This window comes from Microtus ochrogaster, unplaced genomic scaffold, assembly GCF_000317375.1.
Source record: "Microtus ochrogaster isolate Prairie Vole_2 unplaced genomic scaffold, MicOch1.0 UNK13, whole genome shotgun sequence".
Taxonomy (NCBI): Eukaryota; Metazoa; Chordata; class Mammalia; order Rodentia; family Cricetidae; genus Microtus; species Microtus ochrogaster.
In genome coordinates, this window is record NW_004949111.1 from 4,052,952 (window position 1) to 4,067,612 (window position 14,661).

The 14,661-nt window shown below is 32.9% G+C and overlaps 1 protein-coding gene across 1 annotated transcript in view; it reads right to left on the minus strand.

The window, feature by feature from the left end:
• LOC101997307 overlaps positions 1-14,661 on the minus strand; it is a 453,400-nt gene that overhangs the window by 215,459 nt on the left and 223,280 nt on the right. The window contains exon 14 of the mRNA XM_026789039.1: positions 1,182-3,622. Within this exon, the coding sequence (XP_026644840.1) occupies positions 1,182-3,622 (2,441 nt within the window). The remainder of the gene's footprint in view (positions 1-1,181; positions 3,623-14,661) is intronic.

Genomic DNA, 14,661 nt, shown 5'->3' on the forward strand with positions numbered 1-14,661 from the left:
AAAGACAAGAAAAAACTCTTTAAATTCTAAATATTTTATCTGAGCAATACTCTTTTATTACTTATAACTACCCAATATGAGCTTTAAGTTTATATAAGAAAAACATAAAAACCATACTTGCTGTTTCTACGAAGATGCTGTCTCTAGGGAAAAACCATAAAACTGTTCTCTATCAAAGTAAAAGCATTAAGGAGATAATTTTGTACTTCTATTTTGATCATTTGAATCTGTGCTTCACTCTAAGTGTATAGTTGTTTTCATTTCCTTATTTAAAAAAGCAAATTACATGAAGTTGAACATTTGCACAGACACTGAAGTCAAATTTAAGTTTGTTAACCTTGTCTATTGTATAAAATTCAATGTATATCAATGTAATTATGCTTTATTGATAATGTGTTGGTAAAGTTACACAAAAATAACTGTACTTTGTTATTGTCAAAAATAGTTCTCTATGTACTTAAGCAATCTTAATTTGTGAATATAATTCATACTAGAGGAAATAATTGCTAAAATCATAAGTTTATTTATTATAAAGAAAAATAAGATAAACAGATTTTAAACTAAAAGTTATAAAATCTATTAGTGGGTTTTGCTTTCGTACATGTCATCAAAATAACTCAAGTGTTATTCATTTTAAAGTAAATGAAAAGTTTAGAATGCCAAAGCTACTTCAAAAACCCTTCTTAAAAATATCAGTATTTTCAAAGTTGATTTTGGTTAAATGGTTTCATTCACAATACTTAAGATTAATTTTGATTGCTCTTCTTTTTTCCCTCCTTCCTTCTGTCCCATCCCTTCCATAATTCCCTTCACCTTTTCTCTAAGGTGAATAGCCAAACAAGGGTACATGTGAGCGATACTTATGTAAAAATCTACTAGCTTGCTTGTGACTAGGTTTACATTTACGAACTATTCAAACATTACTAAGAAAGTAGAGAAGTAGAACAGTCTATTACAGCCTATTCGGTTAGTTTTTCCATTCACCAATGTATAGAAGATGAATATTTCCTATTGAAAATCACACTATAGCCTTTCCCATGTAAAATAAATAATACTGGATACTTCGTCTCCACTATTCCACAGTTTACATATCCATTAATTTTAAACTAAAATCAATAACCTAATGCTAAAGTTACAAGAAACTGAGGATGAATTTGAAATGTATATTTATGTAAACTTACCTTAAATAAATTATTCACAGCACCTGATGATACAGCAAACTTCATAACATCTGGTAGTTCAGCTTCAACTATAATATCAAAACTGTGGAGTGGAATATTTGTATTGGAAAGAATCTTGAAAGGAGAAGGATCCTTGATGCCAATTGGATTCTGGACCCCAAAAAAATCTTTTAAAAAGCCAGATTCTTTGGAATCAAGGGCATCTGTTGACCCAGTTGCATACTTAGAAGTATAAGGGTCCATGTACCCAGTAGTGTTTTGGAACTGAGCACCAATATTTTGGCTATCAAAAATTATATAAGCTCTAACAAATTCAAGTGGATCATAAAATTCAGAGGTTATCGAAAAATCAGGATAAGAAGTATGATTTGTGCCAGTAATAAAATGTGAGATATTTCTATAAACAATTTTAAGAATAGATGATGATATAGAACTGGCTTTTAATTCATTATCAGTTAGAATGTTAATATTGCTGGTACTAGAAGAATTATGATCATTCTGAATATTTTTGATGATAATGTTGAATCCATTTAAATGACTAAGGAAATGTTTATTTTCTGGGGCATAGTTTTTTCCAGCAGTAAATTGATAGCTAATAGCAGCAGTACAGCTGATGATGTTGCTAGTATCAATGGCATTGATAGTGCTAAGTGCAAAGCTGGTTATACTAGCATATTTCTTTCTGCCAAAATAGTTTGGGCTGACTAGAAAACTTGATCTTACTTCATATGTAAACCCTGTGATATCATTAAGGTCTGAATAATATTTTATGGCAGCTGTATGTTTGTGATTAGCAGTGCTAGAAGGTTCTGTGTCATAGCTAGAGTCAGACATATTGTTAGGTTCAACATTGTGGCTAGTAGCATTACTGGGTTTGGTATTATAGTTAGACTCAGTATCTTTTGGGAGTCCATGGCTATTTTGGGGGCTAGGGTTGTTCTTAGGATCAGTTTCATTTTGGATGAAGTTAAAACTGTTGGAAATTGGTCTAATAGTCTCAGAGTAAGTATTGTTTCCTTGTCCAGTGTCATTTCTAGGAAAAGAATCATAGTTGGAACTAGAAATATAGTCCAGCACAGTTCTATTTTTGTTTCCAGAGGCAGAGTTTGGAGTTGTGCTACCCTTGGAGTCAGCATTATTGTGTTGATTGACATCTTCTGCCAGATCAGGAGCATTGCCTAAATCAGTGTAATATTTCAAGTTAGCATCACTGCTGGAGGCCTTATCAATGGCAGGGTCAGATTCGTTGTTATGATCAGTTCCATTTTTAGAGTCACCATCCTTGATGGAATCAGGCTCACTTGTAGGCCCAGAAGCACCACTAGGATCAGACCCACTATTGTTATCAGTATTATTTTCAGAGTTTCCATCTTTAGGGTCACTGCCATCGGGGTCAGATTTATCTTTGGGATCTTTCTTATCTTTGTTGTCTTCATCTTCAGTGTCTGTTTCATCTTCAACATCTGTTTCCTCTTCAGTATTTGTCTCATCTTCATGGTCTGTCTCATCTTTGGAAAGAAGTTTGTTTTCAACATCAGCCTCATCTTTGATATGTCTAGCACTGATAGGTTTAATAATGCTATCATCAGAATTATCCTTATTTTGAGTTTGGGCAGTAAGACTGAATTTGCTTTCACTTGCAGATAATCTTTTTGGTGTCGACATTATGTGGCCAGAGGCACTATGCTGGCCCATGATTTTTTCAGATTTTATAGGAATGGTTTGGGTAGCAGCAGATTTCTTAAGATTTTGGAGAGCTGAACAACTTTCACAATGTAAATAAGAGGTGGAATCCAAAGAAGATTTAAAATCTTCCCCGTGCAGAGAGCAGCGGATGCCCACACAATGCTTAGGATCCAGGGATCGAGATAAAGGGCTATTTCGAGAAGTCTTCACGTGTCTACCAGTTTTAGAACCCAAAGAACATTTAGAATCTGAGGAAATTTGGCTATGTAAAGGAGAGTCCGAGTCAGAATCATCAGAATTTGTGGAGCATTTATGAAAAGAAGAGTTACTGATTTCCATAAAACATCTGGCGCATCTTTGAGTTCCCACATCCAAAGAAGATGTAATACTTCTTCGAGTCTTCTGTCTTTTGACAGACTTAGAACTCTTAGAATTTGGGCTGCCAACAAGTGATGATGCATTAGAGGTGCAAGTCTCAGAACTTAGAGGAATAGGAGTAATTTGATACTTTAAACTCTCAAAACCATGGGCATATCTATACTCCCTGCAATGGCGCTTATAGATAGATATTTTCCGGCTGGCTTTTCTGTGATACTTCTCATCGGTGTATGTATGAGAGTCTGGAGAAAAACTATAGCCATGTTTTTTCTTTTTTTCCCCCTGTGACAGCTGCATGGCACTGAGACTTGAAGATGCCTCTTTGAATCTCACAGTTTTGTCTTCATTCTTGTATCTTGTTAACTGACTTCTGCAAACTGAGAGAAGAATAATATATGAGCAAGAGTAAACAAATATATAATGAATCTAATGTTCACATTACAATAGAAATCTGTGTAAACAAAACAGTTTCCTTCAAAGTATTATGGTGAGTTTTATTTGATTTTTAAGGGGAGGCCATGACCCTAAATTTTCTTCTCAATTAAATGTCATTTGAAGCTTTTTAAGCTATAAATAAAACATGGAAATTTACTTCTGATAGTCATTTTCTTCAAGTTGACAGAGCTAACTCTTTAGAAAATAAATCACTACATAAGAATTTACAAAATGCTGTGACCAATATACTATAGCTTTACAAATTTGTTACAAAAAAGCTATCTACATTGTTTCATTGTATTTCTAGAAATTTTCAGAACTTTATTTGTTCCTGAGCTATTCCATTTTTAATATATAAAATCTCCATGTTTAGAGAGAAAAACATATCCTTGTATTTGATATACATTTTGGTATGAGAGTTAACAGCATCTATATCTTCTATAGTTATCAAGAAGTTAATGTTAGCAGGGCGGTGTGGTGCACACCTTTAATCCCATCACTCAGGAGGCAGAGGCTGGCAGATCTCTGTGAGTTCAAAGTCAGCCTGGTCTAAAAGAGCTAGTTCCAGGACAGACTTCAAAGCTACAAAGAGATCTTGTCTCGAACCCCCCCCCCCAAAAAAAGAACTCAATGTTATATCATTGTGGAAATGTAGATATTTACCAATATCTTAGCTTTAAAATTGAACTAAAATTATTGAATTTCATTATGGACAATCTTGTCATCAAGGTGCATAGGAGAGTACATGACTAAATTTTAAAACAAATATAAACTTTTTTGCCATTCCCTCCATGTTTCAAGTACATTTTTATGCATTAACATGAAATCATATTTTGGAAAGAGTTTAGGAATATTGAATGGTAATTTCCTGTTAGAAACTGGTAATAAAATTTTTACGAAGACATAAGCTTTTTCATGAAATTTCCCTTATCATCACAGGAGTCCATAAGATATTGTTAAAAATTTTTACCCTTTTTTGGTTGCACAATCAAATAGGTATACTCTGAAAGATATTCACTAGTATAAGGCATATATGATTTGCCTATAATGAAATATTTCCTCTTTGAAAGACTTTATGATTTTATTGCTAAAATAAAATAAGAGTATATTTTGAAAAGTATAAGAAGTTATTCTAGTGCCCCTGATAACATAATGGTATTGAAGATATTTGTAAAATGGTAAAGATAATTAGTACCCTAAAGTAATATTCTCTATAATAAATATAAAATAAAGGTGAAATTACTAATTTTCTATACCAAATCATATGTCAAAAGTGTTTAAAATGTAATTATTTTCTTCAATGCTATGGTCTTCGAGTACATGTATCAATGTACTTTAATTATATACTGGTATAAATTAGTGACAAAGGGTAACTACCTGGCAGAAACACACAAAAAACACAGTGTGGCTGTATCTAATTATATTTCCTATTTAAGGTAATAGTATAGAACAGTAAGACACAATCTGTCTGGAGAGAAAATAATAAGTACACAGTTATTAAGAAGTACTGTACTATTGAACAACATGAAAAAAATTACCTATTTGTAAAAGGGCATATCAAGCATATGATTTTATGATGATAAATTGGTTTAAATATTTGTCATGAGATACCTAACCACAAAGGTCACTAAAATGTGATACTGTACTCCGTCATGTCAATTTTTTTAATTTTAAACTTATTTTGTTTTGTGATGTATGCTTATATGCATATGCATGCTCAGATCTGCATACCCCTGTGGAGACTAGAGTCAATGTCAGACATTTGCCTCTATTTTTCACCTAAAAATTGTAAGACTGAGTCTCTCATTGAACCTAGTGTTCACTGTTACCTCTTATAAACTGTTGTTTCTAATCATACTATCCTAAAGATCTACATGTGATTCATGTATTTTTCTAAACATTATTCTAATAGCATGTGGTGGTTTGAATAGAAATAACCCTCATAGATTCATGTGTTTGAATGTTTGACCCATAGCTAGTGGCACTATTAGGAGGTGTGGTCTTTTTGGAGTATATGTGGCCTTGTTGCAGGAAGTGTGTCACTGCAACTAGGCAAGATAGCCTAGTGTGGTAGTTATCTTCTGCTGCCTGTGGTTCCAGATGTTGAACCCTCAGCTTCTTTTCAGGTACCATGTCCGCCTAAACGCTGCTATGCTTCCTGCCATGACAAAAATGGACTAAACCTCTGAAACTGTAAGCCAGCCCAAACTAAAAGTTTTCCTTTATAAGAGTTGCTGTGGTCATGGTGTCTCTTCACAGCAATAAAAGCCCAAACTAAGAAATAGTATTTAACTAATATTACCACATGTTATACTATTTTAGATAGGACTCTTAATTATAATATTTTTACTGTTGTATGGTAACTTCCTAATTTTTTATTTATACAATTGTTTGTATTTTTATTATTTACTAATTGTTAGTAATCACTAAATTTACCACTATTTCAAAAATCATTTGGTAGCTAGCCATCAAGTTGAGTTTGTATACAGAGATGAATATGCACAAATTCTTACTATCTTTAAGAAACTTATAAATATACTATGGATATAAGCAATGCTATGTTAACGTACAAATCTATCACTGATCAAGGAATTTCACAAAATGTTCTATAAAGAAATTCAAATATTTTAAAAAATATTTTGTGTGTAAATGAAGCATTATTGTGTGTACTCATTCATGTTTGTTTATTTGTATGAATTGGGCATGTGGTATACATAGTTTGAAACAGTTTCTCTCTTATTATTCACTGCTGCAAAAGCCAGTCAAGCTTGTCTTTCAGTCTCCAGTGATTTTACTGTCTCTGTCTCCCATATTCTTTTGGAAGAAGTGGGTTTAAAGATAAGCATTCCTCTCTCCAGCTTTTACGGTTTTGGAGATCTGAACTCAGTTCCAAGTTTTGAACAAGTTCCAAGAAAATGAACCTTAAAGAATGAGAAGTAGACTCTTAGAGAGACTTAGCATATTATAGGTGTCTGAGAGATACTGAAATTTAGATAACAGGCTACTTAATGCGGGGTTCTCTCTTGAATAAGGCCATTTGAACAAAATCTGGGAGCGGTGAATGTTTTTATAATGTGCAAATATGAAAAGTCAAAGATAACAATGAAATATGGATTTTTTTCAAAACAAAGGAATCATTCATATATATCCAGAAATTGAAATTCTCACTTTGTTGATGGCTTTTTCCTTATTCTGAGCATACTTATGATTATTATTTTTGACATATATCTCAATTTCATTAGAATCAAAGATAACATGCTAATTAACATGTATCAAATAGAAAACAAAGAGTTAGGTACTGGAGAGATGGCTCAGTCGTTAAGAGTACTGGCTGCTCTTTCAGAGGTCCTGAGTTCAATTTCCAGCAACCACATGGTGGCTCACAACCATCTGTAAGAGATCTGGCACACTCTTCTGGTGTGCAGGCATACATGAAGGCAGAATGTTGTATACATAATAAAAAAAATCTTTAAAAAAAGAAAACAAAGAGTTAAACTATACAATAATTAAAATGAAAAAAATCACTAAAGTAGATCAACTGCAAACTAATCACAGAATAGGAAAATAACATGATAGTTAAATTGGAAGTTATCTATCCAAAAATAAAAAAATAAAAGAGTGATGAAATTATAAGGATATTGAAGGATAGTGACAAGTGTATCAGTATACATTCTGGCAAACTCAAGGATAAAGAGAAAAAAAGGAAAATTTTTACATGAAGAAATATGGACAAAAAGTCCCCAAATCTAGGGAATAAAGTAATCTATGAATCATATAATCCCAATATAAGATAAAGCAAAAGAAATTCATACAAAACACATAATCAAAATAAATAAAAAATTAAAAATAGTAAGGAAATTATTTATGATGCATAGAAGAAATCACTGCAGAATCCTCAATAGAAAGATTCAAGGGAGAAAAGAATCAATTGACATATTCAAAATACTGGAAATAATAAAAACTGCTAACCAAGGATATTATGTCATGCAAATTTGTTTCAAAAAGTAAATGAAGAGAGATATTTTATGGAGCAAAAAAAGCTTATAGAATCCATATAATTCTGGATATTATATTATTATAGGAAATTATTATATTATAAGAAATGCAAAAGACAGTATTTCAAATAGAAATAAAGCATGAAAACGTAAAAATGCAAACATACTAGTAAGAGTAAATATATGAACTAATACAGCCTATTTTAATACTATATCTGTGTTGAGTAAATGCCCTTTAATCCTATTATAAAAGACAAAACCCAAAGTACTAAAGTAATTATTTAATGTTAGTGGTTATATTAAAATATGAAAATTGTGGTATCAGTATCAGAGTGTGTGAGTATAATGAAGTGTATGTGTCATTTACAATTAAATTTAAGTTCTCAATCACCTTAAAACTGTTTTACGTAAGTCTCATGGTAACGATAAATAAAGTGTGTTATATATGTGATGCCACTCTTAGGCATATATTTAAAGGACCAGATACCTTACTACAAAGATACTTGCATATTCATGTTCATTTTTGCCTCTCTATTCACAATTGCTAGGAAGACTAATAATCATAGACAACCATCAACTAAAGAATGCACTTCAGTTTGGTACATATACACAATTGAATATTACTCTGGTGTAAAAGAAAATAAAATGAAGAGTACAGGTTTTAGAAGAAATTATACAGAGCTGGAGTCACCAAGGCTCAAAAAGACAAATTCTATATTTCTATGTTTAGATTCTAGATTTTTGTTTTGTGAATTTAACCTGGAGTAAAATCAAAACCCATAAAACTGGAAATGGGCCTTGTTGTGACATATTTAGAGAAGAGAGGATAATAAAATAAAGGTGAAAGGAAAGAAGTAGCTTACTAGAGGTAGAATGGCTCAAGCAAGAAATGGACTAAAGCGGATGAGAAAATAAGAGCTCAAAGGAAGAATTAACAAAAATTAAATGTGTATGAAAAAGCTGCACTGGAACCTATTATCTAGAAACTCAAATAAAAAGATAAGTTGAGGGGCAGGAGAGATGGCTCAGTGGTTAAGAACACTGCTATTTCAGAGAACCTGGGTTCAATTCCCAGCACTCACATGGCAGCTCACAACTATCAGCACTGCTTGATATAGGGGATTCAACACCCTCACACAGACTTTAATGCAGGCAAAACACAAATGTATATAAAATAAAAATAAGCTACTTTAAAACATAATTAGAAGGGAAATGTTTTATGAAAAACAATGGGGATATTGGAAACAAAAGATTTAAGTGGGGACAGGGACAAGGAGTAGAAGAAAGGAGGGATTAGGGTAGGTTAAACAAAATCAAGAATGCATTAAGCAGCTTGATGAAACTCCACTAGTTTGTTAACTATTTAATATATATGCATATATATGTGTGTGTATATCATGTATATATAGATATATACTTTAATGGAGTTTGAATCGGAGTACCTCATGGGTGAGCAATGCTGATTTCTAAATATACAGACTTAGTGAAAATTTCAGTATCAGGCATGTATTACTTTCCTCCAGTGAGAAGTACCAACAAGAGGTACCCAGAACAATGAAGAATATATCTATTGCTCTTGGTTGCCCATCTTAACTAGATGCCAAGACTCTATTGCTGAAGACAGTCCATATTCTACTTGTAGGGCAAAGAAAAATTATTCCTGAACCGAACATGAAACTACCTTTCTCTTGTCTGGATTCACAGTGCTACAAAGTGCTATGTGGGCTCTCTGGTGAGAAAAATTATCAATGGTCTTATACAATATTGTACTCCTCACACTACAATACCAACTCACCAGGCAAGATATGCCCACTTATACATTAATGACAAGATGGTTTATGGAGTCACCAAACACTTTCTTGATTGGATTTGAGGCTTGCCTTACAGGAGGGAATTTATGCTTGATTCTGTAAACATAGTCAAAACTCCATTACTAGAGAAATTAAAAGCCCTGGCAGAGGAAGAATCACTTTTCATTGTGAGTGTTTTAAGTTGCCCATATGTTAGTGGATGATCTTGTGCATATGTGCAACAACTATTGGACCCAGTGTGTTATAAAACATTTGTAAAGAAGATATGAAATAAGTAGAGAAATGTATTAGAGTAAGAGAATGGGAAGATACATTATATACATGTATGACATTTTCAAAAACAAAGAAGTAGAAAAATATAAGTGGAATGCTTGGGAAAATGAGGGCATTTAAAAGAACATTTCTGTCTGTTACTATGGCTACCTGGAATGGTGAGCCAAGTCATCCCACAGAATCATAATTTCCCCAAGGAATCATACAGTGGGAGTACTGGTTTAGGCTTGGTGATAGCCAAAGGGAAAATTTGTAAAGAGATTTCACATCTCACCACCATGACAACTTGTCAGATCACCATGCAGAACTGACCAGAGTCAAGGCAATACTAAGTCAATTATGGACATAACCATACCTTGACCAGGACTTAGTTATGTATACCTCTTGCCTTCTATTTAAAACTTAATCTGTTGGAGAATGTTATTTTAAGGTGTGTTCCTTTTGTTTATGCTATGAAACATTTGTTTAATGATGTAAAGATGTGTTGCTTTTTTGTTTATACTGCATTTGTTTAAGTAAGTGAAGCTGTGATTCTTTGCCTGTCTAACACACCTTAGTCTTAATAAAGAGCTGAAGGTCCAATAGTGAGGCAGGATAGGCAGGATGACAGGCAAACAGTACAAATAGAAGGAGGTAGGAGGACATCAGTGACCAGTAACCTAGCCAGCCAAGGAGTAACAGTGAAAGTAAGATATACAGAAGTAAGAAAAGGAAATATCCCAGAGGCAAAAATAGATGGGATAATTTAAACTAAGAAAAGCTGGCAAGAAACAAGCTAAACTAAGACCGGACATTCATAACTAAGAATAAGCCTCCCTGTATGATTTATTTGGGAGCTGGATGGTGAGCCCCCCAAAAAACTAAGAGTAAAACTTCACACAACATTAACCTTATGTCAGAATGCCAAATATGAATTTTGCAGGGATTTCACTGGATTTCTTCCACTCTTCCCAATTTGGTCACATTGACTAAATCTCCTTTGCCTGTTCACCATTATTTAGGTTCTTTTGATAAACTTATTGAAGATAGGTGGCTGAACCAGATTTGTTAGGAATTCCAGGGGCGCAGGCTCTTATCCTAATTATGGCAACAATATTAGAAGATGGAATCTTTAGGAGGTGATTAGATTAGATAAACACATTCAAGTGAAAACTCATGGTTTGAATCCTAAATGATTCATATGACAAGTAAAAGATATCAGAGAATACACAGTCAATTATTTTTTCCATGTTCCTTATTTGTTTCTCTATCACCTTAGGACTCTGCTAAACAAAATGCTACCACAGGATGTACCCCTAAGAGTTGCACCTTTAGAACAATGTTACAAAAAGGGTGGAAGAAGGAACTGGGATTGGTATATAAAATAAGATTGTTTTAAAAATAAAAAAACCATTTCTTTATACTGTAACTTGATTAACTATAACTATATTGCATTATAGTAACACAAATGAACTAATACACTAAGACCTATCTTCATTGATATCACTAAAGCAGCTGCCTGTCCACTTGTTTTATTTCCACAATCTCAATAAAGTTGTAAAGTTAATTCTGCAAATTCTAAATTTACTGCTACTGCAATCAGAGAAAATACATTTTATAAAAATGTAGCTAATTCTGATGATAAAATGATATGAATACATTAAATACTTATTAATTTATAAGTACTGAAAGATAATCCAGGTCAGAAAAAAATGTAAAAACTTTAAAAGGAAAAAAATATGTACAGGTAATTTCTAGATGTAGATACACTGGAAGTACTTTACCTTTTTTTCAAATAAGCACTCATTACATCAGATGTCTACTCATAATTTTTGATGATTTTATCACCCTGTGTAAATATTTTGGGGCAGATCAATTTAAATTCCAAAAAAGGAAGATAAAAAAGATAGGGCATTCTTGTTTGTCACTGAGACTTGGATATAATCTGACTCTAACCTTGCTTTTCTTGGCTGACTTTGTTTTTCTAACAGAATGCTGCCACTGTATTTTGCTTTGGTTTTTTATTATTGACTTCATATGACCTTATAACCTAGACCTGAATCTATACTCAAATTCTAATAGATCTGCTCTTTCAGAACTAATATTAAGCTGTGTCAAACAGAAATCACTATACTCAAAGAAAATAATTCAGAATGTGTGTCAGAATTCAGACACTCCTATATGTACCCACAAACTCAGAAAACATGATGAGTGCTTCACTGTTTCTGGGTCATGCATAAATGCTTACAGGGAAGGATTTGGCTTTTAATTAGTCTGAAAACAAGATGTTAATAATCGTTATATTTGTAACAGAGACTGTTTGCATTCCTAACTTGCAATTCTTTCCCATATTGTACACTGAGGGAGAGCATACCACAAGGAGTGTAACCACTACTGATATATTGGACTTTGGATCATCTCTGGGGCATGGCTCATTCCTGTTGCCTTGTATTCAACTTCAATATTAGGGTGTTTTATAACAATGCACTAAGATCCCAACTTACTTTATTTACTAGTCTAATAACTAATACAGAAATTTGATTGCTAAATGCAGCTAACCCCAGAAAAGAAGTGGATTTTTATAGGCTGATCATCAGGTTATACTATGAATGATGAACTATCACATACGGCCACTTTTAAAGGATTTTTTAAAAGATTTGTGACTTGTACTTCTGGTTGTCTACAAATATTCTACAAAATGCTTTTGTTACATTTGTATACAAGTAAATCAAAAGAAAATATCTTGATAAAGTATCAGATAACTGAAAATATAGCAGATATTGATGATGGCATACACTAATTTTATAACAATATATTATTATAAGCCTTACAAATCTAGGCATAGGATTCTAAATAAGAATTAATGATACTTGCTTTTTACAATTGTTTCTGTTAGTTTCTCCTATTTTCTGAAGGAAAACTTAATTGGCTGGTGATTCGAGGTGCTATAAGGTCATTGAATTTATTTGGCGGATAAGCCTAAAATCACAGCAGGTAGCACTGAATATGAAATGGTAGGGGGTAGTTTTAGTTCTAACACTTTCAACACACATTCATGGAAAGTAAAGCATTTCAACGTATCAATTGGTATGTTGATCAAAGAAAAACACCTGGGTCCATCAGCATTAAGGCAGCTGTTCTGAAAACAGACAGAACTAAGTTAAGTGAACTATACTAAAAATTAAACTAAGAAAAGTAAAATCTATGGTGAGAAGCCACAGTGAGAATCCAGTTAACATATATTGTCTGACTAATATATGTTTTACTTAGGATGTGTTTTCAAGGGCAACAAATGTGCCTTCTGGGACTATATTTATGGCTTGTGAACTAACTCTATTACAATAAAATCTGAGCATGCAAGGCTTTCAGGTCAGCTCAAACTTAACTGTTAGTTACCCTGTGACTGAATTGATGGCCTGAAGTTTTTTTTTTTTAAAGATAGACTTTTCTGGTAAGGGGCTGAGGGAAGATTAAAAAGTATAAACTAGGATCATTTATTCAGTTTCTATCTTGCCATATAGGGGTTTTATTAGTAAAAATTTTCATGAAAAGACATCTTGGAGAAGGTCTAACAGAGCAAACTGCACACAGATTTATTAAAATCATTTCTTAAGCTTCTGTTTTGAATGGTTTCCTTTACTCTTGACTGGTGTCTGAATTGGGTTTGGAAAGAACTTAATAGTGTTTCAAGAATGAATTAGTGACATGTTGTGCCTAAATTTTTTTAAAAATGGCATTTGTTAAATATATATTTCTTAAATTTTTTTAAAAATGGCATTTGTTAAATATACATTTCTTATTAATAAGTACTATATTTAATATTCATACATTCATATAATTTTGGATCCAGTCTACTCATTTTCTCCCTTCCAATCCACCTTCTACACTCTCCAGCTTTCCCTCCCAACTTCATCTGTCTTTTAAATTTAATACCCTCTGAGTCCACTTAGTACTGCCTATAGGTGTATGTCTGTGGGATCATCTACTGGAGCATGGGTAGTCTTTCATAATGTGTAGCCCTAGCCATTCTGAGTTTATATGTACAACTATGCTCTCATGATAGGCATATATTGTTTTGTTACGGATAGTTACTCCTTCTGGCTTATTTTTTTCATCACTTCTTCTGTAATGATGCCTGGATGTTGAGAAAAGGCAGTATAACACAAAATTTCATTTAATGTTGAGCACTCCAGTCTCTTATTCTCTGCACACTAGCTGGTTGTGGGTCTTTGTACTAATTCTCATGTAGTAAAAAAAGAAGTTCTTCTGAGGACGGTTATGAGATTCACTAATCAATGGATATAAAGATAAGAACATAGGAGACAGTTTAATACTATATTAATTTAGCCTAATAATAGCATTAGGGCCTATGACCTAGCCAGTCACTGATTTTTGCCCTAGTTAGTGGTGCAGGTAAATCCTAAAAGCAACTTATACAGAAAGTATACAAAGAAAAGAGGATAAAAATCTACAAAAAATTTCTAACGAACACATGCAAAATAGCTGAATGAAATAAGGAAGTAATACAGGATAGGAAAATGGTGTTCAATAAGGAATTACTGAAGAATACCAAAGTAAAATGGAAATGGAAACCTCACAAAAAGAATGGATCAGGGGAGGACAGACTAACAGGGCATAAAAGCAAGTAAGAGGACTTGGAATACTCAATCAAACAAATGTCTGTGAGCAGAATTTATGCAATCTTGGGGACATTATGAAAAGACAAAAATCAATGAATTTTGAGGAGGGTAATTTAAATACAAATAAGAATAAAATGGAAAATAAAGAACAGACAGTTGGGGCAGTTTTGGGATTAAAATATGGACCAAAATGAAACTGGTTTGAAGATAAATATATGACCTGACACCATAAAGAGTTTCATTTTTAAGGAGGTTGAAACACTACTAACAAGTCAAGTCCATG